The sequence below is a fragment of the Epithele typhae genome (assembly GCF_022376455.1).
Source record: "Epithele typhae strain CBS 203.58 chromosome Unknown BXZ73scaffold_130, whole genome shotgun sequence".
Lineage (NCBI taxonomy): Eukaryota > Fungi > Basidiomycota > Agaricomycetes > Polyporales > Epitheliaceae > Epithele > Epithele typhae.
The window spans coordinates 50,234-74,802 of NW_025954321.1; the positions used below are offsets into that span (position 1 = coordinate 50,234).

General features: G+C 61.5%; 6 protein-coding genes across 6 annotated transcripts; 2 read left to right on the forward strand and 4 right to left on the reverse strand.

Moving 5' to 3' along the window:
• Nucleotides 1-905: 905 nt before the first annotated feature.
• BXZ73DRAFT_107910 (purine and uridine phosphorylase) lies at nt 906-2,485 on the forward strand (the record flags this gene model as incomplete). Its single annotated transcript, XM_048017032.1, has 8 exons — nt 906-930; nt 995-1,065; nt 1,130-1,552; nt 1,610-1,639; nt 1,712-1,794; nt 1,853-1,952; nt 2,017-2,361; nt 2,423-2,485. 8 exons carry the CDS (start codon nt 906-908, stop codon nt 2,483-2,485), a joined length of 1,140 nt encoding a protein of 379 aa, XP_047871475.1.
• Nucleotides 2,486-5,987: 3,502 nt separating this feature from the next.
• BXZ73DRAFT_56872 (uncharacterized protein) lies at nt 5,988-7,124 on the reverse strand (the record flags this gene model as incomplete). The annotated part of the gene is made up of 3 exons (XM_048021522.1): nt 5,988-6,100; nt 6,171-6,279; nt 6,483-7,124. The coding sequence occupies 3 exons, from the start codon at nt 7,122-7,124 to the stop codon at nt 5,988-5,990; spliced, it is 864 nt and encodes a 287-aa protein (XP_047871476.1).
• Nucleotides 7,125-11,064: 3,940 nt separating this feature from the next.
• BXZ73DRAFT_56860 (glycosyl hydrolases family 31-domain-containing protein) lies at nt 11,065-14,847 on the forward strand (the record flags this gene model as incomplete). Its single annotated transcript, XM_048021520.1, has 14 exons — nt 11,065-11,209; nt 11,316-11,472; nt 11,504-11,956; nt 12,018-12,101; nt 12,180-12,552; nt 12,604-12,675; nt 12,764-12,792; nt 12,877-12,940; nt 13,006-13,142; nt 13,195-13,284; nt 13,342-13,511; nt 13,568-14,055; nt 14,105-14,270; nt 14,327-14,847. 14 exons carry the CDS (start codon nt 11,065-11,067, stop codon nt 14,845-14,847), a joined length of 2,949 nt encoding a protein of 982 aa, XP_047871477.1.
• Nucleotides 14,848-15,604: 757 nt separating this feature from the next.
• On the reverse strand, nt 15,605-15,943 carry BXZ73DRAFT_31331 (uncharacterized protein; the record flags this gene model as incomplete). Its single annotated transcript, XM_048017809.1, has 1 exon — nt 15,605-15,943. A coding segment is annotated over one exon (339 nt), but the record flags the coding sequence as incomplete, so codon positions are not given.
• A 2,389-nt stretch (nt 15,944-18,332) lies between these two features.
• Nucleotides 18,333-19,001, reverse strand: BXZ73DRAFT_107913 (uncharacterized protein; the record flags this gene model as incomplete). Its single annotated transcript, XM_048017033.1, has 1 exon — nt 18,333-19,001. One exon carries the CDS (start codon nt 18,999-19,001, stop codon nt 18,333-18,335), a length of 669 nt encoding a protein of 222 aa, XP_047871479.1.
• Nucleotides 19,002-19,918: 917 nt separating this feature from the next.
• On the reverse strand, nt 19,919-22,495 carry BXZ73DRAFT_107914 (uncharacterized protein; the record flags this gene model as incomplete). Its single annotated transcript, XM_048017034.1, has 4 exons — nt 19,919-21,441; nt 21,496-21,628; nt 21,691-22,233; nt 22,283-22,495. 4 exons carry the CDS (start codon nt 22,493-22,495, stop codon nt 19,919-19,921), a joined length of 2,412 nt encoding a protein of 803 aa, XP_047871480.1.
• Between the last annotated feature and the right edge of the window lie 2,074 nt (nt 22,496-24,569).

Consider the following 24,569-nt stretch of genomic DNA (forward strand, 5'->3'; position numbering starts at 1 on the left):
GGGTGATCGTGCGTGCGCCCCACGTCCGGCGGGCGCCGCGGCGTCGGGGGGGGGGGGGGACCCACGCGCTCGGCCAAAACAGCGTAAGAGAGTCGCAGGGCGCGGGGACACGGCCGCGTGCGACGCTGAGAACCGAGGGCGCAAGTGGGCGTGCTGGGGCCCGGGAGACGTAGAGGGCGGAAAGAGGAAAGACAGCGCGAGAGCGGGGATGCCGCGTCGGCACGTGTGGCCGCGCTGGCCAGAGGACCTGGATGGCGTTGGAGGCCCGGGGCGCCGGGCGGGCGTGCGTCCGCGGCCGCGAAGGTCGAGGGCGGCGGCTTCCTGTGCGACGGACGGCGCCGGCCAATTGCCATGGCCAGCGTGGGCGAGCAGAGCGCGGTACGGTGCACAACAGGGAGGCCTGGGACGCGGAGGTGTGTGAGCGGGGACTGGCTGCGAATAGGCAGAGAGGGGATCTGCACTTTGCCTGGCTTCGCGCAGCGTTGATGCATGATGGGCGCCGCCGTGCGCGACGGAGGCTCTCCGCGAGGGCTTGGCGTCCCCGACGGCGTTCTTGCTCGCTGGTCACCTGCCCGGGGCCGTCGTGGGAGCGCGGGGCTGGCGAGACGAGCGTCGCGATAACGCGCCAGGCGGGCCGGTGGTGTCGAGCGAGAATCCAAGCCCGGCTTTCTGACCAAGGCGGCCAGGGCGTAGGACGGCGAGAGTTTTGTCGGGAACCCGCGCGCGGTTTTGCCAGACGTCGGCGACCGCGGCGAGGTGGTGGGCGGAAGCAAAGTCGCTCGCCGGCGCGCGGCCGGGCGGTCGGCGAGTGACGTGACCGGGTGACGCGTGATGGTGATGGAATCCGCGGACGCGATCGAAGGGAGGCCGTTTCGGTGCTCTGCCCTTCTCCCTCAGTTGTCGACATGAAGGTCCGCCTAACCGACGCTAGTGGGTCGTCCCAGTGGTTTTCCTCTCGTGCGAACGCCGTGCTGACAGACCGACGGCCACCCAGACTTCCCCCGCACCGCCGACCGGCGTGTCTACCACCTCGGCATCCGCCCCGGCGAGGTCGCCAACCGCATCGTGCGTCCATCCGCCCTCTCCCACCCCGTGCGGCCGTGCTCACCCCCAGCCACAAACCCCAAAGATCACGCTGGGCTCGCCGTCGCGCGCGCACGGGGTCGCGTCCTACCTCGACCCGAGCCCGACCCCGTTCGTGCTCTCGTCCGAGCGCGGCTTCCTCACCATCACCGGCCGCTACAAGGCCGTGCCCGTCTCCATTGTTGCGATCGGCATGGGCCACCCGAACGCGGACTTCTTCGTGCGCGAGGTCCGCGAGTGCCTCTCCGGCGACATGGTCGTCATCAGGCGCGTCCGAATCCGAGTCTTCCCTCCCGCGGCGCCCGCTGACATCGTCCGCAGGCTGGGCTCCTGCGGCGGCCTGCGCGATTTCCCCGTCGGTACCATCGTTGCGCCCAAGGGCAGCATCGCGGTGTCACGCAACTATGACTTCGACTTCGTGGCCGGCGGCGTGACAGACGGTGCGGCGCCGTACCGCCTGAGCAAGCCAGTATGCCCCTTCGTTGAATCTCAATGGTTGGATTGACGTGACGGTGGGTGTTTGCAGGTCCTGGCCGACCCTGCGCTGCATGATGCGGTACGTGCCTCCCGAACAGATCCCGCGCCAGTGCGCGCGTCCAACTTTGTATCGCTCACCTTCCGCGCCCAGGTCGTAAGCGCGCTGCATGAGACGAAGCCGGCGGAGATCACGACCCCGATCGTGTCCGACACCCTGAACGCGTCTGCCGACAGGTGCGCTGAACCGCGCACGAAGTTGCCCACAGTCCTAACGCGACCTCCGGACCCACAGCTTCTACTCGTCGCAAGGCCGCCAGACGTCCTTCCCTGACCACAACGAGGCCCTGATCGCGCAGATCACGGGCACGCACGACGACGTCGCGACGCTCGAGGTGCGTCTCCCGCCCACCCCGCGCCGCCCTCCACGCCCCCTCTCATCCGCCTCCGGCCGCGCAGATGGAGACCTTCCACATCCTCCACCTCGCCAAGTGCTGGGTCCCCGACCCCGAACCCGCGCCCGTGTCTGCGCCCGCGCCGCCGCACCACGCCGCCACCGCGCCGTCGATCCCGCCGCCCGCGCCGCCCGCGACGCAGACCGCCGTCCCCTCCCCATCGTCGCCCGTCGTTATCGCGGGCGGGAGCGAGGAGAAGCGGCCGCGCATCCGCGCGGCGTCGGCGCAGATGGTGTTCGCGTCGCGGACGTCGCGGGACTTCATCACGCCCGAGGATGTCGCCGCGCGCGAGGCGTGGACGGGGCGTGCGATGCTCGAGGCGCTGGTCAGGCTCGAGCTCGATCCTGAGGTGAGTCGCTGCGAGGAGAGGTGGGAGGAGCGGCTGGTGCTGATGCTTGGGTTGCGCGCAGATGCTGCACGAGGAGAGCGGGAGCGTGTGGGAGGTCAAGGGCGTGGACGCCGTCGCGCGCTGAACCGGTGCTGGTACGTACAAGGGAGATGCGCTTGGTGTGGGATGTTGGATGACGGAAGGAAAGGAAGGGCAGCCTGTGCGTTGGAGGTCGCTGTATTGCTAGTGGTGTAGACCGAGAGGTCGACGGACACCGAGTGCGAACCGTATATAAGCGCATGTCACGCCCCCGTGGCCACCGCGCGATTTCCGAACGCCAGCAAGAATAGCCCCGGGGCCTGTCCCTCGACTGCGCTCCGGTCCCCACTGTCTGTTGACAGAGTGCGAGGGCAACGGGCGGGGGGGGGAAGCCGCCTCGGCCTCAGTGGATGTGCGCCGCAGCGACAGCTGGAGCGTGTGGGTGGTCGGGGGCGCGCTACAGCACGCGCGTACGGGCTGGAAAGTGAATTCCCAGGGACGCGCCGGAGCCGCGAACGCGAACCACCCGGGCCCGACGCTCGTGCGGGGGCCGCAGGCTCCTTCCTCTGCGGGGGCTGCGGACGCTGGGGCCCAAGCGTGCGCATCGTGTCGTAAGTGCCGTATGGGCGGGGGAGGTGGGGGAAAGCAATGTTCCTTTATCGGGCTCTCGGCGCGAGTGCACTTGAGTACGCCGTTCCAATTTGGGCCGCGGGGTTGGATCGTGGTTTCGTCACGTTTGCGCATGCAAGACTGAAGTACTGACGAACGGAGCGCGTTCCCGGAGGCACGCTGGCTCAGGAAGCTTCTACCGCTTGGGAAGAATACCCAGATGGTGAGGAGGAAGGGAGAGCAAAGGCGGAGCGCTCTCCCCCGTAAGATCCGGAAGAAAATCGCGCAGAGGGGAGGAGTTGTGGGTGGCTGGCGGTCCCCGGGCCCGCGAGATCCTCGATCGGTGTCGCGCTGTAGGTCCGCGCGTGCCCCCGCCGCGCCCTCAGGGCACCGCCAGCCATACAGTACCTCCCCCCGCGGTCCCCTGGAGCCGCAAACGAGAGCCGACGCGCGAGAAGCCGGGGCCGGCCAAGGCTAGAAGCCCCCCCAACTCAGTCCCAGTCCCAGTGCCGAGCCCACTGCGCCCGAGTCCGACGTCGCGGCGCCGCGGCACTGGACGCGTACGTACGGCCATCTGCGCCCCCCTCGTCCGCCCGCCCAGCCCAGCCCAGCTGACACGCGTTCTGGTCCCGCCCGAGCCTGGGAGCCCTCGAGGGCCGACGCCGCGCGCGCCGGGGCTGTGGAGCCCGCACGCACTGGAAAGGAAGGCGGGCCCGGCCGCGGGGGCTTTCGCGCACGCGTTCGGGTGCGAGGCTCCCCGCAGATGGGGAGATAGACGCTGCCACGGGCGTGCGGGCTCTGCCTCGATCGGGCGCGTGCCTGTCGTTTGGGAGGGGGCTTGATGACCGGCGGGGGCCTATGGGGTGCGCGAGATTGTTGGGTTGTGGTCGATGGCGGTCGATGGGGCGATGGATCGTGGGGGGATGCCCGGGGCCGTGCTTGGAGAGTCGATGGCGCCGAGAGCGAGGGCGGCCGCGGCGAGGAAGGGCGGACACGGTCGTCGCGGGATCTGAATGGGCCCGAGGGCAGCGCAGCGGAGGGCGACGAGCCATGAGAATGCGCGCCCGCGCCTCGACGTGCCAGAAGAGGAGGGGCCGCCTCCACGGCCTGCGTCTGTGGGCAGCGAGAAATGAATGAGATGCGCCTGCGAAGATGCACGGGTCCCGCCGCGGCTTAATTAACGGCGGTCAGATTGGAAAAGAGGCTCGCCGAAGCGAGGCACGACGGCTCACCGAGTGCATTCAGATCTGCGCCGCGCCCGCTCGCGGGCGCGGCGGCTCCCCGACGGCCCCGCTCGCCCAGCGTCTTGCGGTGCTACCAGCCTCCAGGAGCCAAGCGAGGCGGCGGAGGCTCGAGAGCTCGCTCCTCTCGCTCCTCTCGTCGCGCCAGGATCCCGGCGGAGATACACCGTCGATTCGAGGGCTGCCCGAGTTCCCTCGCGGTCGGACGTGGGAGGCCGTCGTCCCAGCTGGGGTCGCGCCTGCCCTCGAGCTTCAGCGCGAGCCGACGCTATTTGCGGTCCCGATCGCTCGTGCCCGTGCTTCAACGCCCCATCGTGTCCTGCCGCGCCGAGCCGCCGAGCCGCCCCCGCCATCTCCGGGCTCCTCGGTGCCCCCCTCGATACCTTGTACTCCCGCCTCCCGTTCGTCGACGACACCCGACGCTGGGAAGCCCCCCGTCCGCGCCCCACGCCCGTCGCACGCCCGGATACGCGGGGGACGTGCGTGTGCGGAGAGCAGCACCGCACCCCCCAGCCGCCAGCCGTATCGCACCCCTTGGCCTGCATGCTCCTGGCCGCCTCGTGGAGAAGGTATTTCCGCCGCACAGGGGCCCGCAATTTAGTCGATTAGCCTTTGGGCTGCCTAGCGTTGAATTGCCGGGCCCCCGAGGCGCGCAGGAGGACGGTGGAGGGGCGGCGCGGGCGGAGAAAGCGTGGATAATCCTCTGGGAAACCCCCAGCGCGCGCGCGGGGCGATGGGCGCGATATTGAGTCGGGTAAGCACAGAGATGGGCGTTATCGCGGGGTGGGTATCGCCGTGCGGGGTATCCGAGGGAGCTGGGCGACGCGGCGGAATGAGGTGAGCTCCAATCAATGGGAGGGTATTGTGCTGGACGAGGGAGGGGCGTGGCTGGCCGTGGGGAGGAGATGGGACGAGTGTATAAAGAGGGCTGGGGAGTGCGTGCGGTATGTCAGCCTCGCTGCTTTCTGGCTCGTGCACATGAGGACTTACCCTTCCTGCTGTCATCCCTTTGCTCGCTCTCAACCCTTGATCGCTGAGCAATACCCCAAACATCCACTGTTGAGACGTCCCAAAGAACGCGGAACCAGCAAGGAAGACAACTTGTGATGCTGCATGTCGAGTGGGAGGGAGATGGAACGGTGGTCGCTTCGATGGTGGTGTGGTCCGGGCATCGGTCAATAGGTGGAGGGCACCATCAACGATACCCCAAAGGCACGTCGACTATCTTGCTGTTCCATGCGCTGGCCCTCCACTCGAAGGCAAGCGATAAGGTGTGCTGATAGGTAGCCAAGAATCTGTATTGCGCTCTATGCAGCACGCACCCCACCACTGAGCCCGCTGCTGTGGCGGGGCGCGGTCGTAGACACGGGCGTCAGAATGAGCAATAAACCGTACGTTACCACTCACAATCGTTGCGCGTGGTTACTCCCACTTCTCTCGAACCACTTCACCGGTACGGGAAGGCTTCGCGTCGCACCCTCGCGGGGGGGCCGCGCTCACGTCCCTCACATCAGCGCACGCCTTATCACTGAATGCATCATACGCTGTTTGTCCCCGTCGCGCCGCCCGGCGCGCGCCTCCGCCGCCGCACCAGCAGCATCACATACGCCCCGTGACGGCGCGTCAGCGCGACGGGGGTCATTCATCGAACACGCGAAGCGCGGCACGCGGTCGTTCACGCTCAGCCGAGGATTTCAGTCGGGCAGGCGGGGCGTGTGGGAGTCGAAAAGGGAAGTGTATACGGGCGCGTGACCGGGCTCAGGCCTCGATCAGCGGGTGCAGGTCCGCGGCCTCCGGGTCTATGGCCGCGAAGGCTTCGTACAAGTACACGACTCCGAACAGGAGGAAGAGCGCGGACGCGGCGAGGGTCACTGGGGCGCGGGAGAGGCGTGAGCGAGGGTCGGGGCGCGTGAGAGAAGGGATGTGGCGGAGGAGACGTACCGTGCTTGACGGATATACGGGTGCTCGCGATGTAGCGGCCGCCCATGACGGCGAGCGCGGTGCAGCAGGCGTGGCCTGCTACGGTGCCGATGGACACGAGAAAGACATTCTGTGGGCACAGGGACGCGTTAGACTCAGAAAGATAGGGTGGACTGTGATCAAAGGAGGGCTGTGGACTGCATCCAGTAGCGACTAACGCTGCAATTGATGGACAGCATGACTGCCAGCGCACTCGGTGCATAAAGCAGCGAAGGACAGGGAGAATGGGGGGGAAAGCGGGCGAAGAATGCAAGAATATGAGGAGTTACTCACATCAGCAGCGGCAAGCGCAATGGTCGAAATCTGGCTGCGGTCGCCCCACTCGCCGAAGAAGGTGAGGATGAACGCCTGCACGAACACAGGCCCGAGCAGGTAGCTGAAGAAGTTGCGCGCCGAGTCCGCGTACCGCCTCCAGCCCCTCTCCGCCACGCGCCCGCCCATGCTCCGCCTGCGCGCGTGCCCGGGCGCGGTGCCCGCCTCGACCGCCTCGAGCGGCACAATCTCGCCCCCGTCCTCCATCCCGGTCCCGTCGAGCGCGGCGTCGTCGCCCTCGATGTCCTCCTCGGCCTCCTTCATCTCCTCCTGGATCTTCTCGTTCCCGCCCTTCATCTCGCGGCCCTCCTGGAGCATCTTCGCGCCGAAGACGAGGAAGAGGACGGCGGCGCACGCCTGCGTCCAGCGGCGGGGGATGAGGGTGGGCAGGATGTGGCCGAGCTCGGCGGAGAGGACGGACATGAGGGCGAGCGCGGCGAACGCGCCAGCGAAGACGAGGGCGCGGGGGTGACGCATGGCGAGGATGGCGGCGACGAGGAAGGTCTTGTCGCCGAGCTCCGAGACGATGATCATGGCGTACGACCGCCAGAGGGTTTGGAAGGTGCCATCGCTGGGCACGGGCGTGGTCGCCTCCGTGGACATAGAATGTCTGTGCTCGCGTGTCAGTTCTGTGTGCACTTTCACCGGTGCCAGAGAGACGCCAACCTGAAAGTCTACAAGGAAAGCTGGAAGAGCAGTATCAAAGACTCGAGCAGGGCGACGTTAGGTGATGGTGGAGGAGGACGCGGACGTGGATGTGGAGGAGAGGTGGCGGAGCCTGGTGAGGACGAATTTAGCACAGGCGCCCGGGACACGCTCAAAATAGCCGCGCAGCCCGCAGCACGTGCTACGAATCGCCTTGGCACTGGGCAGTCCGTCTCTCGGCCGCTGAGGCTCTACTTGGGCACCTTGGCGTTCGTTCAACTTAATTACTGCATAAGAATCTTCAAGGGGGCGACAGAAGCGACTCAATGAACGCTGCCATCCTCGTAATGTTGCCAAAACATTCAAAATCATGTTCATTGCCTTTACGATGAGATGCAATGGAAGCGAATAAGTGTGATTGAAGCACAAAATGAGCTAGTAAACAGAAGCAAGGCAGCATGTTGGTAGTGTGTTACAGCTCCGGATACTGGCACCCATCGGCCGATTGGAGGACGAACCCGAAAATCCACTACGGCGGATGAGGCCTGTCACGCAAAACCTTCAGCATTCCGCGAGACACCCAGGGTAGAGCATGCCCTGCGGATAGCTCGGAGTAACGCCGGCCGGCCGGCCGGAGCACCCAGTTGGACAGACCGACAGGCGGGCTAAAGTCGTCAGGGATTAAGGCCGGCGGTAGTCGCCTGCCAGGAAGTCAGACGCGACGCGGCCGGATGGATGGGATAGTCGAAAATGGGGCCGAGAGAGTACATCAACACGACTGATTGTTGGACAAGATGTCCGAGAGAGGCTGGGAGGGATGGTGAACCCCCATCGGGTATGCGAGTGTCGCCTCTTCGGCGCGGCGCGACTAGAGAAGCAGTCCAAGAGCCGGGCCGGCGATGGGTTGAGATAGCACGTAAGGTCCACCGCTTCTTTCTGGGTAGATTACGGGACGGAACGCAGGCATGTGGGATCGTGTGGGAGGACGGGCGGGAGGGGCAGAACGTGTTCCACCGGGTATGTGCCGTTTAGATGCGAGACATGCCCCGGGTGCGTAGGGAAGGTTGTGAGACACCAAACGCCGGACCGTCGTGAGAGGGCGAAGCGGACAGCGTGGTGCGAGGGCTTCCTGCGACAGTCGGGCATGCGGTATATGGACAGTGGTGATCGCGAAACGACGGCCTGGAACGTTTGACATCTGGTAGGGCGGCGGCGGGAGAACCGGGAGGGGAAAGGCACGGCAGGGGCGGGGGGAAACGATGTGGCCAAGAAAGCGGGGGAATTTGGCGAGCGCGAGGGCAAGTGGGGTCCTCGGAGAATCAGTGTAGATGGGCCCGTGCCGGAGGGCGCGGAGCGCGACGGTCGATTATATAAGTAGGGTGCCGGTGGGGTTTACTCCAACTCAGACGTTGAGTGAGGGTATCTGGACGTCCCTAAAACGGAAGCGACCTGTCGATGACCGCATAGTAAGATTGTACCCAGCGTCGAAAGCTGGTCGAAAACTCACATACCGCCTTCTAAGAAGTCATTCGGCGGCCGAATACCTATATTTGCGTGTGATCGAGTGCTAGAGACTCGCTTCAATCACTTGGTTGCGTTCCAAGCGTCACTTCCAGCAGCCGATGTCGTGCGACAGGGCCAGGGCGAGGAGGAAAGTCGGGGGAATGGGGCGCGGCGTGGAGGGACTAGAACGGCGGAGCGTGTGCGTGCACGGCCGTACGACGCCCATACCGGGGCTCTTTTCAAGGCATGAGGCGCAATACCTGGATATGAACCACCGGCTCGATGAGCGAGCTGCGGGACTTGGCAGGATTATTTGGGATGCGCACCGAAGAAACTCCGTAGGACCGAGGAGGCGATTCCCATGCGATGTGGTTACATCGCCGTCCCTCGGCGCTCTTTGTCAGCATCGCCTTGAGGCTTTGCAGATCGCACCGAAGCGGTTAGAAGGTTGGCCTAGGGGAGACTACCGATGTTGGTCTCTGCGGAAGTCGTGGTTCGGAAACAAACTGCGCGCCACGTGCGCGCTCGCGTGATGGACTGGCGCTTGCAGTGGCTGAGATGCATGTGACCGAAGCGCCCGCGGCTTCGTAACTTCGACCAAACTTCGACGCTATCCCCGGTCCAAAAGGAATAAGTCGCGGCTGAAGACTGCTGAAGCAGCCAAATGCTCGCCCTCTATCTCCGTTCAGCAAGCCAAGAAAATGCAGTCATGACGGGTGACGCGGTTATGACATAGCTGAGTCATGCGCCTGCGGAGACGCGGTTCTTTCCCTCCGACGCCGTTCGTGTCCCCGCCGCCTCCGCCGCCAACAGCCAGCCACTCACCGCGCCGCGCTAGGCGGGCGGCACCCTCGCTAACAGCGGTCAAGGACCCTGCTCGCCAAAGAGGGCCGACACGCGCCGCTCCGTATATAGGCCTCAACGAGCGGGGCATCTTCGGACCTACAGTGGTGATTCACCAGGTGCATCCATTGCGATAGCCTATCGGCAGGTGCGGATGCATCTGGTGCCGGCCGGCCCGGTTGCGCTCCACACCGCCTTCCCCGAGCGCGCACGGATCCCGAGCGGACACCGGCGCCTCGGGCCCTGCCACCTGAGCTCGCCGTCTCCGACGGTAAGCTCGCCTCCCTCTTTGATTCACACCACATCTTGCATATGATTAGTGATCGAAATATATTTATTAGTAAACTACTACATAGGTGGGCTAGTAAGTAAGCCACGCCCCACGACAACGCGGAGGCAGAGGCGGAGGAGGGTGATGGGGAGCGGGGCAGCACAGAGAAGGACGAGGCGGAGAGCCAGGAGGAGGCGGAGGGACTAGGAGGAGGCGGAGGGCGATGTAGAGGACAAGGCGGAGGAGGGCGACGTGAATGCGGGAGACGCGGCGAGCGAGACGGAGGAGAGCGAGGCGGAGGGCTCGCGGGGGACGCGGAGGGCCGGGACGAGGCGGAGAAGGTGGTGGGCGACGCGGGCGGGGGCGCGCGATGCGAAGGGGGAGGCACAGAGCAAAGAGGGCGGGCGACGCGGGCGGAGGAGGCGACGCAGGCGTCGGAGGTGATTGGGCCGGGACGACGCGGAGGAGGGCGGCGCGGGCAGGAGGTGCGGGGAGGAGGCAAGTGACGAGGGTGGAGGAGCGCGACGCGGAGGAGCGCGGCGACGCGGGAGGAGGAGGGTGATGCGGAGGAGGCGGGTGACACGGGCAGAGGAGGGCGGCGCGAAGGAGGCGGCAGGCAGGGGCGGCGCAGGGCGAGAAGGGCGACGCAGAGGCGGATGGCGCAGGTGGGCGACGCGGACGGAGGAGAGCGGGTGGAGGAGAGCGGCTCGGAGGAGGAGGACGTCAGGGTGGACGTCCTCGGTCTGTCGTAGGCAGGGGACATGGGTGGGCATCGGGAGTGCAGAAGGACTGAGCGGAGGACTCACCAACGAGCGCCGCGGTGCATCGCCGCGGCCCCCTATTCCAATCTCCATGCTGTGGATGTCCGTATGGGCGTCCTCGTGTGGTGTGTTTGTTTTGAGTGCGGTCGGGAAGGTGGGTATAGGGTGGGATCGAGGTCGAGGGAGGTCGGAGAAGGGAAGGTCGGTGTCACCTGGTGACACCGGGGTCCAATAGCAGACGACAGTCGACCGTATGGTCGCTATCGTCTGCCTGGGCAGAGCGGGGAGGCTGGGGGTAGCGAGGGTGGTGGTGGAGGAGAGCAAGGACGGTGAAGGGACGCGATGCGCGCCACGCGTCCTTGCCGCCCACCGAGGCGCGTCTCCACGGGCGCGCATCACGGATCGCCAGATCCGTCCAGATGCATCCGTAGCTGCCGATAGGCTATCGCAACGGATGCACCAGGGAAATCACCTGTGCTCTTCGGACGGCGCCCCTTGCATGCCGACCGCCGCCATGCTGATGCCTTCGACGCGCTTTGCCCTTGCCCTTGCCGTCCTCATCCACGGACGGACCGCTCTGGCTCGCGGGCCCTCGGGCCTCGACAGCCGGCAGTTTGCGCGAAGTGGGGAGGCCTCACCCTCGTTAAACGTATCGTCGTGCCCAGGTAAGTCGCCTCGTGGGTCCTTGTATGACGTTTCGCCGATTGGCCGTGTCTTTCCATTCTGGGGAGACAGGGGCATGTGTTGAAATGAGGCTAACACAATATCCAGGTTATTCCATCTCGTCCGTCACTGAGACCGCCACTGGTCTCACGGCACGGCTCGGCCTTGCGGGGCATGCTTGCAACGCGTTCGGTCACGACGTCACGAATCTTACTCTCGAAGTGACTTACGATACACAAACGAGGCACGTTAGAGGTGACATTCTGTTCGCGTCATGTCTAACGGGCTCTTCTCAGACTGCATGTCAACATCTTTGATTCCGACAAGCAGCAGTTCACCATCCCGTCGGATGTGATTACGTTGTCTGCCGGCGACGGAGATCCCAGTCTGAAGACTAGCTCGGACTTCGAGTTCCACTACGATTCCGAGCCTTTCGCCTTTTGGATCACTCGCCGCTCGGAGCCCGATGCACAACCGCTGTTCGATACTCGCGTCCAGTCTCTGCCCGCAACCCCTATTCCTCCCGTCATTCCGAATGACAACAGCACGGCTCTCGACGGGTTCCCATTGGTGTTCGAAGATCAATACCTCCAGCTCACGTCGGCACTTCCCTTGAACGCGAACATCTACGGATTGGGCGAAATCCTGGCTAGCTTCGGCTTCCGGAGAGACGTTGGCACGGACGGCGGTGTCGGCACGATTCAGACGATGTGGGCTCGAGATAACCCCGACCCGATCGACCAGAACATGTGAGTGTGCCCGCTCTCAGATTTGAAACACACGTTGCTCAACGCGACCCACTCCTGGCAGCTACGGTTCACACCCCATATACCTGGAGCACCGCTACAACGAGACCACAAAGCGCGCGCAGTCTCACGGGGTCTTCCACTTCGGGTGCGTCTTCTCCCCCTCCTGTCCGTAAGACTTTGCGCTCAGCCCACCTGACGCCCCTTCCGCTTCTCCCGCCCACAGCGCCGCAGGGTCTGACATCCTCCTCCTAACCCCGCCCTCGTCCCCGACGTCTCTTGTGCAATACCGCCTGCTTGGAGGCACCCTCGACTTCTACTTCTTTTCGGGACCCAGCCCGCAGAGCGTGGTCGAGCAGTACGGCGCGCTCGTCGGCCTCCCGACATGGCAGCCCGCGTGGGGCTTCGGCTTCCACCTCTGCCGCTGGGGCTACGCAAACGTAAGCGAGACGCGCGAGCAAGTGGACAAGATGCGCGCGGCCAACATCCCGCTCGAGGTCATGTGGAACGACATCGACCTGTACCACGCCATCCGCGACTTCACGACGGACCCGGTCAGCTTCCCGGCCGATGAGGTCGCGGACTTCATTGCGAACCTCGTGGGTTTCGCCCATGTTGAGGGAGTCGCGGCCGCTGACGGAGTACTCCAGACCGCGAACAACCAGCACTTCATTCCCATCGTCGATGCCGCGCTCGCGATCCAGGTGAACGACACGGATGTGGTACGTAATAGAAGTTCTCCCTCGCGCTGCTGAGGGGCTGACACGTGCTGTCGCCGCGATCCCCGCCCGTTTGCCGCATGTGCTGCAGTACGATCCATACACACGGGGTGTCGAGCAGTAAGTTAGCATTATTCCCGAGGCGACGATCTCGTGTCCTGGGGCGAGGTAGAGTTCACCTTTCGCTGACCGCGTCTTCATCAGGGACGTGTTCATGAAGAACCCAGATGGGTCGCTGTACCTAGGTCAGGTGTGGCCTGGGTATACGGTACGTAGTGGAGTCACACGCTGGAGTGCCACGTTTACTAATCGGAAACCCGCATGACCTTCCAGGTGTTCCCGGACTGGTTCGCGAACAACACGCAAGGGTTCTGGACGGAGGCGTTGCGAAACTGGTCCCAGCCTGGCGTCAACTACTCCGGCATCTGGCTTGATATGAACGAGGTGTCGTCGTTTTGCGTGGGTTCTTGGTGCGCGAGCTTCGGGACAGTGCTGCGGGTTCGGCTGACGCTGGTGGGACAGTGGAGACGGTGCGGACCTGGCGGCCGCCACCATCCCGACCCAGTTCTTCCCGGGCACGCCTGGGAACCTCGTGACGGATTATCCTGAGGGGTCAGTGATGATCCTGTCGCGCTCCGAAGTTTCCTCATTGATATCGCTGCTCCGCAGGTACAACTCGAGCATCTGGGGACCAAGCGGGAACCTCACCATCAACGGCACTCTGACTTTCGGAAACAACAGCGCCAATTTTCCAGCCGCGCATGATAAGCGATCACTTCCTGGCGTTGCTGGCCAGCCCGGTGTCGATCTCAACAACCCTCCCTATGCCATTCACAACGGTGAGCGCACTGTTTCGCGCACGCGTACATTCTTTGATGAAGCCGATGCTGTACAGGCGACCCCACGCTCTCCACGCACGACGTCTCTACCAACGCCACGCACGCCAATGGCGCCGTCGAACTGGACACGCATAACCTCTGGGGCCTCATGGAAGAGAAGGCGACGCATCTCGCGCTGCTCGATATCCACCCAGGGAAGCGCCCCTTCCTCATCTCGCGCTCCACGACGATCTCCTCCGGGCGCTGGACGGGCCACTGGCTGGGCGACAACATATCCAAGTGGCGGTATATGTACCTGAGCATTCAGGGCATGCTCCAGTTCCAGCTCTTCCAGATCCCCTTCGTCGGCGCCGACACGTGCGGCTTCCAGGGCAACACGGACGAGGAGCTGTGCGGGCGGTGGATGCAGCTGTCGGCGTTCATGCCGTTCTACCGGAACCACAACGTGCGGAGCGCGCTGAGCCAGGAGCCGTACCGGTGGGACTCGGTCGCGAACGCGTCGCGGACGGCCATCGCGGTTCGGTACAGCATGCTGCCGTACTGGGTGAGTTGGGTTGGGTGTTTGGGTCTTCGTGGTGTTGACGATAGCACAGTACACGCTGTTCGCGAACGCGTCGATGCACGGCACGCCGCCCATCCGTGCGCTGTTCTTCGAGTTCCCAGACGAGCCCGAGCTCTTCTCCGTCGACCGCCAATTCCTCATTGGCCGCGACATCGTCGTCACCCCCGTGCTCACACCCAACGTCTCCACCGTCGACGGTATGTTGTTCCTTTCTGATGCCATTGCCACCCAAACTCACCCACGCCCGCCACAGGCATCTTCCCCGGCCAAGGCCGCTCGATATGGCGCGACTGGTACACGCACGAAGTCCTCAACGCCTCCATCTCGGCCAACACCACCCTCCCCGCGCCGCTCGGCCACATCCCCGTGCACGTCCGCGACGGCGCCGCGCTCCTGCTGCACGCGGCGCCCGCGTACACGATCGCGGAGACGCGCGCGGGCCCGTACGAGCTGCTCGTCGCGCAGGCGGCGGACGGGTACGCGTTCGGGACGGCGTACGTGGACGACGGGGAGAGCGTGCCGCCCACGCCGAACTCGACGCTCGTCGTGAGGGCGCAGACGGGGCGGGTGACGGTCGAGCGGGAGGGGACGTTCCGGATCGAGCAGAAGCTGGAGAAGGTGACGGTGCTCGGGGCAGCGCGCGCGGCGCCGGGAACGGTGAGGGTGAATGGGGTGAAGGTGGGGAACTGGACGTTCGATGCGGGGGTGGAGAGGTTGGTTGTGGGCGGGCTAGGGATTGATCTGAACGAGCGCGTTGTGGTGGAGTGGGCTTAGGTATGTGCGTGTGCCTCTCGGAAGGGTACTGTCAATCAATTTGCGTGTCTGTACGACCTGCGTGCGATGTGCGTAGCTAGATGCGGAGCGCAGAGAGTCGACGAGAACAAAGTGCGAGGCTGACCGGCCTCGCAGGCTTGGCCGGCACCTGCGGACTTGTAGTGTGGCTTTGGAGGCTCGTGCCATCCATTCTCTTAGCTACATGCATATGCTACGCATTAGAGAGTAGTTATGCGGATACAACTCTATCGAGTGTATGTTTCTCTTCCTTGGCCAGTACAAATGATTTCCAACGTCTTTAACCCACTCAGTCGTGACTTACATATATCCCAGAGCAGGGAAAAATCCATAGTTTCGTCGTCACCATACCTGTCGATGCCACGGTAGATGGAACGTTCTTCTTGGTCGAGATGCAAACTCAACGTCACAAACTGCTCCTAACACCTGTTGTCAACTAGCGGGCTACAGGATATCAGACATAAACTCACAAACGCTCGAGGAGACTGTGGTGCATGAGACGTGTACTTGCGTGGCTCGCGATGTAGACCGACAGTGTCCAAACGACGAAAGGTTTGGACGAGGTAGTCTAGAAGTTGTCCCTCATTGGCGTCGACTTCGTAGGCGATGAAAGCGACTTGAGGAGGGGGAGATCGAGTTTCTGAAGTACTTGAAGTGCGGCAGCGATTCGCAACGCCGTCACATCCAACACCAACTTATTCCGCTTCTGAAGCCAATCCTCACGAGAAGCTTCCGTCACTTCCCACGGAGAGGGACAAGAAGGGAAATAAATTGACCGGAGGATGCGAGGGATATGCGACCACAGCTGGTCTTCCGGGACGGGATGCGTGGCCAGTAACTCTTCCAACTCCGGCCACTCGACAGTGGTGTCGTAATAAATCGGCCATATGGCCTGAGGCATGTCGCTGGGATGCCTGGAGAACCGGAGGTGTAGGTAGCGGAGGCGAGGCATCCGAGCGAGTACGGCGATCAGAGGGACGTGTGTCGCGTGAGTGGGTGGTTGAAGTATACCGTAAAGCGTGAAGTGGCGAAGGTGCGACCAGGTACAGTCGCGCATCTCTTGCAAAGGAGCGTTCTCCACTAGGGTTCGACTACATATTCCAGGCCGTCTGTAACATATGTTACTAACAAACCGACCCTCAGACGCCATTTGTAACACGTGTAAGTAACATGAAACTAATTCGAAATGTAATGAAGGTCTAGTGCTGCGGAGAATAGCCCTACCAGTCCCCATCCTTAGTCAAATCGCTGTCGGAATCCTCATCATCGGACGTAGACAGCGAGATTCGTGCAGCAGCCACAGTAGAGACGCATCATGGCACGCAGACGACACCAAGCGACCCCTCTGAGGGTATTCCAAGGAGATGGGGAGACCACAATTGCGACAAACACTCTTCAGGATAGCGGGAGCTTGCACAGGGCCCTTTGAAGAAACGTGTGATTTTCAGTGAAAGCACAAATATCTGAGCCACTAATGTGCAGTCAACTCTGGGCTCAGGAATCAACAAGGATGAGGGCGAGTGAGCGAGTGAGCGTAAGCGTGAGTCGCAGGAAGTCGTATAGAAGCAGATACGACGCGCCGCGGGGAGAGCGAGCGCGAAGGGAGGATGGATTGGAGGATCGCGCGAGTGCAAGGAGGACACCGCGGGGATAGACGCGAGAGATGGACGAGGTCGCGCACACGGGCGCTGGCGAAGGCGAGGGCGAATATGGGGCGTGCGCGAAAGCGTGGACGTGAACGTGGGCGTGCGCGAAGTCGAAGCCGAAGGCGAGACTAGATGAGCACACTGCACGCGTAGATGGAGCGGGGATGTGAGCGCAGATAGACCGAGGCAGCATGAGCCGAAATGGGGGCTCGCGAAGTGGATACGAGGATACGAAATAGAGCAAAAATAAAGCAGGAGAGAAGAATAAACATACGATATGAGGAGTGGGGTACCATCACGAGACAAGAACGTGTCGTCAGGCTGTGGAGGATGGGGATCGAGCAGTGCAGTGCCATAATATAGTCGCACGATACGCTTATTTGCAGCACAGGAATATGCGAATATTCCGCTTATTTGCACTCAATTGAGCCTAGCATCTGTTCTCGATATACCTGCTCATATGAGCTTATGGTGGTAGACAGTGCTCTCGCTCATATGAGGCCCCCCCAAAAACTGTTCCAGCTCCTTCATAATATCAGTTCAATTGAGGTAGGTGGTTTCAGGAGTGTTTGGCTCATGTGACAGCCATCATTTCACAAGAGTCATGCTCACATGAGGTCATCCATGTGCATGAAAGACAGGCTTGTATGAGCAACAGTCTGTTCACAAGGCACTCGCTCATGTGAGGGCAGTCAGTTTAGGAAAGTCCTGCTCATATTAGGGAAATCTTGCTTAGTTAACAGGACCGCTCAACTGAAAGGGGACCGTTCATGAGAGAATCACTCATTTGAGATGGATGAGTACTAGAGAAAATCGCTCCCATGAACTGTGACTGGTTTGGGAAATATTCGCTCATATGAGTGGCCCTTGTTCGTAAGAGATGGGCTCATGCGAGCGTTTTTGTGAGCGAAACATACGTTTAAATGAGTGGCGAAAATTTTGGCAGTCATCGAGAATTGCGCTTGTTGGAGTTTCTGTCAGTTTGCGAGAAATGCGCTTACACGAACCCACCAGTGTGCGAGAGATGCGCTCATATGAGCAGTGCTCCGTTTTCCAGAACTCCGCTCATATGAATGGGCTACCAGTTCGCCAGACATGCGCTCACATGAGCCTGCCGGTATCCAAGTGATACGCTCATGTGAGCAGCACTTGGTTTTCAAAAGATTCGCTCATGCGAGGATCATTCAGTTTGGAAGAAATTCGCTCATACGAGAGACACTCGGTTTTCAAGAGATTCGCTCACACGAGGGAGATTCAGTTTTCAGGAAATTCGCTTACATGAACCCACCAAGCGTTTTTCAAGAGGTTCTTTCTTGAAAGCAGTTTTCAAGAAATGTGCCCCATGAGCTGATTAGTCAGCTGATCAGCCAAACAGGCAGTCAGTAGTGCCAATTCACTCCTGCTCTGATCACTAAAGATTTAGCTCTTTACAAAACCAGCTCTGCTCAGGAGAGTCCAGACAATGTGCCCATAAAAAACTGGAAAATAAAAATCGGTTTTGGGGCTGCTAGAAACAGAAACCTCATTTTCTGAAGAACTCGGAAAGAAAATCTATTTTTGGGGTCTCAAAATATTTTCAGAGAACTAGAAAAGAAATCTTCTTCTGGGTCCCTTAAAAACGTCTCACAAAAACAATTTAAAGCTGATCGGTCATCTTTGGCACAAATCAAATTGGGCGGTTTGAATGCCACAGAACAGTGACTCTGGGCTAGTGACATCAAATTTTTCAGGCTTCACTAGGCAGAGGGTGGCAAGCAAGCTGAGGCAAGAAAAACAAATACCGGCAGGGGCAAGGGGAGGCTCATGTGCTACATAGGTGCGCTAGTAAGTAATACCACGTCCCGCGACAACGCGGAGGCAGACGTAGAGGCGGGTGATGCGGAGCAGGGTAGAGAACGAGGCGGAGGGTCGGGACAACGCGGAGGAGGAGGGCGACGTGGGCGATGTGAATGCGGGAGACGCGGAGGCGGGCGACGCAAAGGCAAGCGAGGCGGAGGTGAGGGGCGCGAACACGGAGGAGGGCGACGCGGAGGTAGGCGGCTCGAAGGAGACGGCAGGCGCGGGCGAGGAGGAAGGCGGTATGGGCGGGCGGCGCAAGGCAGCGCGGGCGGAGGGCAGTACGAAGGAGGGCCGCATGGAGGGCCACGCGAAGTCAGCCGAGGCTGAGGCAGGCGACATGAGCGGGCGGTGCGACGGAGGCGGCGGGCGTGGGCAGAGCAGGGCGAGAGGGAAGAGCGGGCGACACGGGTGGAGAGCAGCGCGGGGGCGGAGGAGGGTGACGCGGAGGAGCGCGGGACTGAGGAGCGCGGTGCTAACGAGGACGGTGACGCGGGCGGAGGAGCGCGGCGCAGAGGAGGGTGCCGCGGAGGGTGCAGGAGAGGAGGGCGGCACGAAGGAGGTAGCGGGCGTGGGCGGAGGAAGGCGAGGAGGGAAGAGGAGGACGACGCAGAGGCGGGCGACGTAGAAGTGGGTGGTGCAGGTGGACAACATGGGCGGAGGAGGGCAGCGCGGAGGAAGGGGGCGACGCGAAGGACCGGGAGGAGGAGGGCGTCCGGGCGGACGTCGTTGGCCTGTTGTAGTTGTCGACGGGGCGACAGGAAGTATGTGTGGGTGGGCGTCGGGAACGCAGGAACGCGGAGGAGAGGACTCACCAAAGCAAAGGCCGCGGCACGTCGCCGCGACCCCCATATCCTCATCTCCATACTGAGGACGTCCGGATGGACGTCCTCGTGCAGTGTTTGTTGTGGGAGTGGCCGGGAGGGTGAGTGAAGGGGGGATAGAGGTCGAGGTTGAGGGAGGGAGGGGGACGGAAGATCGGGGTCACCTGGTGACGCCGGGGTCCAATAGCGGGCGACAGTCGACCATATGGTCGCTATCGTCTGCCTGGGCAGAGCGGGGAAGAGGACGAGGACGAGGACGAGGAGAGGAAGGACGGCGAAAGGGAAGGACGCGTGGCGTGCATCACAGCCACGTGTTGATGCGCGCCACGCGTCCTTGCCGCCCACGTATCCCACCGCTGAATGCTGTTTTCATATGGTCCGGAGGGGTTGTAAATCCCCTCGCCTTGCGATTCTTGATACTTCGATGCGCCGAAACAGTGCTACCAGCTTCGCTCGAGTTGAGGAGCAGTCCCGAGTCTCTCAAGAAATCCCCAAACGCAGAGGTCCAGATGTTGAGGCACTACGGTGGTTTTGAAGCGACTGATAAAATAATCGCCGTATCGTCACTGGAGGCCTTTCAACAGCCCAGAGGACGCGCATGGGGCACATGTGCAACATATATATAAGCGTTCCGGGGCACAGCGAGGCAGCAAAATGACGGCATATCATACAAAAAACATATCTAGCAGCCGGATATACTTAGGTTCGTCGTTTTCGACGAGCGGCGTGAGCCCTACTGAAGTCCGATCAGTCTTCGAGCCAGTCCTCATCGTCATCCTCCTGCTGCTCGGCTGGAGTCGCATGCTTCTTGCCAGGCGGTTTTCTCGCATGCTCCTTCGCCGGCGTCATCTGTTTCTCCGCCGCTGGAGTCCCACGTTCCGCCTGGGTGCGGTGCGGCGTCGGCGCGGGCAGCGCAGCGGAAGGCGGCGCGGCCGGCGCAGCGGATGGCGGCGCGGCCGGCGCAGCGGATGGCGGCGCGGCCGGCGCAGCGGATGGCGGCGCGGCCGGCGCAGCGGATGCGGCCAGCGCAGCGGATGGCGGCGCGGCCAGCGCAGCGGATGGCGGCGCAGGCAGCGCAGCAGGCATCGTGGCAGGGATCTCCGAGACCTCTTCGGGGGGCTGCATGCTCGGCGCGGCGCGAGGCAAGGCGGGGACCACGTCCTGCATCTTCACGTCGGGGTCCAAGATCGAGTTTGCTGGCAGGTTGGTGCGCAACGCCTGCGCGATGACGATGCCCGCAGTCTGCGACCAGGTGAGGAATTCCTCCGAATTTGCGAATCCGCTTGGGCGAAAGCGATTGCGCAATACGTGGTGGCGGCCTTCGGCGTGTGCAGCGACCGATTCGAGACGCGATATGGCGGCCTGCATATCACTACGACGCTCGTTGAAGTTCGTCGCGGCGCTGAGATAGGCCATGTACAAGTCTCCGTCGTTCGAAAGGTCAACTTGCGCGGGCGTTCCGGCCGCCGAACGAGTGGCGGAGGACGCAAATGATGATATGGGGGGGCCGAACAGCGACGTCGACGCTTCGAACGGCGGCTGGAAAAGCGCATAGGACGTCGACGAGGCCTGCGAGGAGGCCGGCGGCCCGAAAGCAATCGACGTCGACCGAGTGCTTCCAGACTTCTTCACGCGCGCCGGAACGTCCACGAAGGGCACTACTCCAGTCTTGAACCGCTTCGAGGGCTTCGACGTCGAGGGTGGGGAAATGGGGGCGGTGCGCTTGGACGCTGCCTGCGTCGTGGCCCGCGTGGTACGACGAGTCGAAGTCGACGGCTCGGGCTGTTCGTTGTCCGACAATTCAATCACTTGCTGCCCGCGTTTCGGCCCAGCAGCTGCCTTCGACTTCCCTGCGGGCTTCGGCTTTTGCTTCCGGGGGGACGTCTTCGGCTTGGGTTGTGGACGAGACGGGCGGAGCGCACGGCTCTCTTCGTTCTCCGGACGAAGATTGCGCACGTATTCGCGGCGTTCGCCGCAGATCGTCTTGAATTCGGCGGCCGTAACGCCAATCCGCGCTTTCGGGGGCTCAAGAAACAGGTGCCGCCAAGCGATTCGGCGACTGTCGGCGCGGTGGTAATACCATCTGAGTTGTGTGACCTTTTCGGGGACCTCGACGGGGTCGGACGTCGTCAGCGCGTAGTCTTCTTTGGTGATTGTGTGGAGGAGGAAGTCGAGATATCCTTCGGTGACCGCGCGTTGTGCGCCGACCAGAATTTTCAGTGGATAAAAGCACCGGCCGTCGAAAAACGCTACGACACCGAGACGTTTCACTGGCCGCTGAACGTTAGGATGCGGCTGTCGCAGGATCGGCGAATGCGACGTACCAAGCACCCATCCATCCCCACGGATTCCGAGCAACGAGCAACGTATCTTCTCATGCTTGCACGGTCCGCACGGCTGTACTCCAGTGTAGCACGAGTAAGGTCCATCCGGCGTCTTCATGAGACAGTTGTCACACTACCAAACAGATCATACTGAATACATCTTGGGGGTGCGCCGGAGATAAGGAAAGGACTTACTACGCGGCGGAAATGAATAATTGTCGTATCCGGAGGCCCAGTGGCGTTCTCCAATGAGGCGACCGTTGATGTGGACTCGATCCGGCGGCCGGTATCGTCGGGATCGTCGTACTCGATCTCCTCGCCACTTCTCGCGCCGTCGTCGTCCTGTTCTCCTTCACCGCGTTCTTGTTCGTCGTCGTCCGACTCGTCCTCCCAGTCCTGTGCGTCTTCGGCCTTTGCAGACCCATGCGTGTCGCCGAGATTGAAGTCTGGCTCCGGCTCGTAGGAGAACACCACTCCGAACTTCATGGCGATGCTGGCGGCGGTGTGCGCGCGCATTGCCTCGAAGTCCGCCTCGGATGTGTCGATTTTGAAGAAGAGGGCCCAGAGCGTGCGTTCTTGAACCGTCATAACCTGCCGACTGCCCCGGAGGACGATGACGCGGCGTGGATATGCCGTGGTGACATCGACCAGGTCGAAGACGGAGGGGGATTTCGCGGCGCGCGTCTGGATAGAGTCGAGGTCCGCTTTCATGACGTCGGACAGGGTGGGGGACGAAAACTACGCAGATTCAGAGCAATATCGGCGTGCCGATCGCGCCGAGACGTACCTTATACAAAATGATTCCAGCCGCCTTGCCGAGTTGAACGGCATCCACCCGCTTCCACTGCCCCATCGGCCCGGACGGGATTTTCTGTTTGAACTTGTCATGAATCCGGCGGGCCCTTTCGTCATCGATCGGCTCGGGAGCATCGTCCCAGTCCCGCAAAGGGGTCGTATCGGCGAGACGAGTGGGGAACGTCGGCGGCATAGGCATAGGCATAGTAGGGGAAGGGAGGGCGAGTTCAGTGAGAGGGTGAGGAGCGGCAGGGGCTGGGGGGCGCGTCAGTGAGCCCAGGGCTTATCTGACGCGTCCGCGAGAAAGACGCAACGACAACACCAAACAGCGAGAAGTTCAGAAGCCCGAGGTGTGGCCGCGCGAAACCTTGTGGCGCAAGCATGCGCAAACACCAGCGGATTCTTCGCATTAATCTGCCCACAGCTCCTCTGGGGCTTTGTATTCTGCTCCGCCGGCACAACATTTTATTTTCGGCTGGGGTAAGTGGTTTACCTGCCGAATTCGGCGCCATGCCTGCGCCCATGCGTGCCCTTCATTCCTCGACCTTCACGCCGTCCTCTGCCGATCTTGCCGGCCATATGCGCACCCAACAATGGTGTCCATCTGGACATTCAGAGCTTGGATATTCAAGGGATTAGGGGGTTGTGGCGATGAACCACTGTCTTTGTTTCAGTGAGTCTTTTGCTCCGCCTCTTCCGCTGACATGCGCGGGGAGTCTGGCCCGACATCTTCCGCGTCGTCAGATGGCCGGTTTCGGCAGTTCAGGGAGTCCTCCGCTCTCGGTTCCAGCGCCGATATCAAGCCAGCAACGAAGACAAACAGTGTTGAGAACGCGATCGCACGCCGTCGTAATATACGTAAGGGGTATTTTGACATATGAAGGACAATTGGAATTGGGGCCTGAGTGAACATGGAAGCAGTTACGTGAAACCGAAATCACTAATCTGCTGAACTAGGGAAGCGAAATGCGGAAGCGGCGGAATAGAGAGACCTAGCGTCGCGGACCACATCTCCACAACCTCCCGACGGTTGTACCATGAAATACAAAACCGCTCTCCGGTGCTGGTTGGCGGCGCACCGTGTTCTAGAAGCTTGGTAAGCATAAAAACGACAGTTCCAGGTTCATATGGAAGTGCCAGCCCAAGGCTCCTAAGCGATAGAAACGTCCCATCATAATCCCCCAACGTAAGTAACAGATCGTAGAACCAGTCAAAACTATTGAGGTCCCGATGATAAGGGGTCTCCCGGTTCGCTATAATTTGGAGAGCGACGGCGGTAACCGGCCAGTCCTTGAATGCAGGGCTGAACGCGTTGAACATTTGAACCAGGGCGTTGTATTGCTCGGGGGCCAGAACGGCTATGACTGCATCCAGCACCGCAGCGCAGCACTCAAAGGATTTAAGCCAAACTTCCGTGCGCCGTTCTTGATGGGGTCTCTGGCGTATGAGATTTAAAGACGGTCGTATATTTTCAACCTTGGTTATTTGGTAAGCGATATTCCTGGGAGTGGATGATGTACCCTCACCAAGTTGGATAGACCTTGCTGTACCATGGCTCGGGCAATTAAAATAGTGCCCTTGATTACACCCTTTTCACCAGAGTAGAGGACAGTGTTATCCCGCCACACCTTGCTGTTCTCGGAAGGCTTTTTAACCTCCCGAGCCAAAAGCCACTGAGTTGCAGTGAGAAGCTCATGCTTGCGGCCACTGGGTTTCAGTAAGTGCTGTGTCGTGGAGTGATACACACACCTGCAGCTCTCCGGTGAGTAGATCCGGCAGATACCATGCGAGGACCTTGTCATGGAGATCCACTGCCACAAACCCAGACTCAGGTCGCTTCAGTTCTCCGTCGATTGACGAGAACAATGGCGGAAATTTGCAGGAGAGCTTGTCCCATTCTTCTGGTGTCGGAAGCCCATGCCCCTTATTCATAGCCCTATGATAATCCTCTGCAGCCCATGCTGTCTGGTCTAAGGAGAGTAAAAATGAGAATGAACATTGAAATATGTTTATGAGGACTCACATTTGTGTTGCATTGCTGCAAAGATTGTATCCGCTGCATCAACGCACCCATGCCAAACCTTTAGGTTGAACCCAGGCGGACAAGGGCAAAGGTTCTCGGCCCGAAAACCACCAGTCCGACCTGGGGTGACCCACCATTGCAGGCGGGCAGCCAGGACATCTTGAAGAAGAAGAGCAGCTTTTTCATGGAGAGGGCTGTCAGACGGGACGGACATCTCCCCAGAGATGAGAAGGGTGGAAGAAGAGCTATTTCCCAG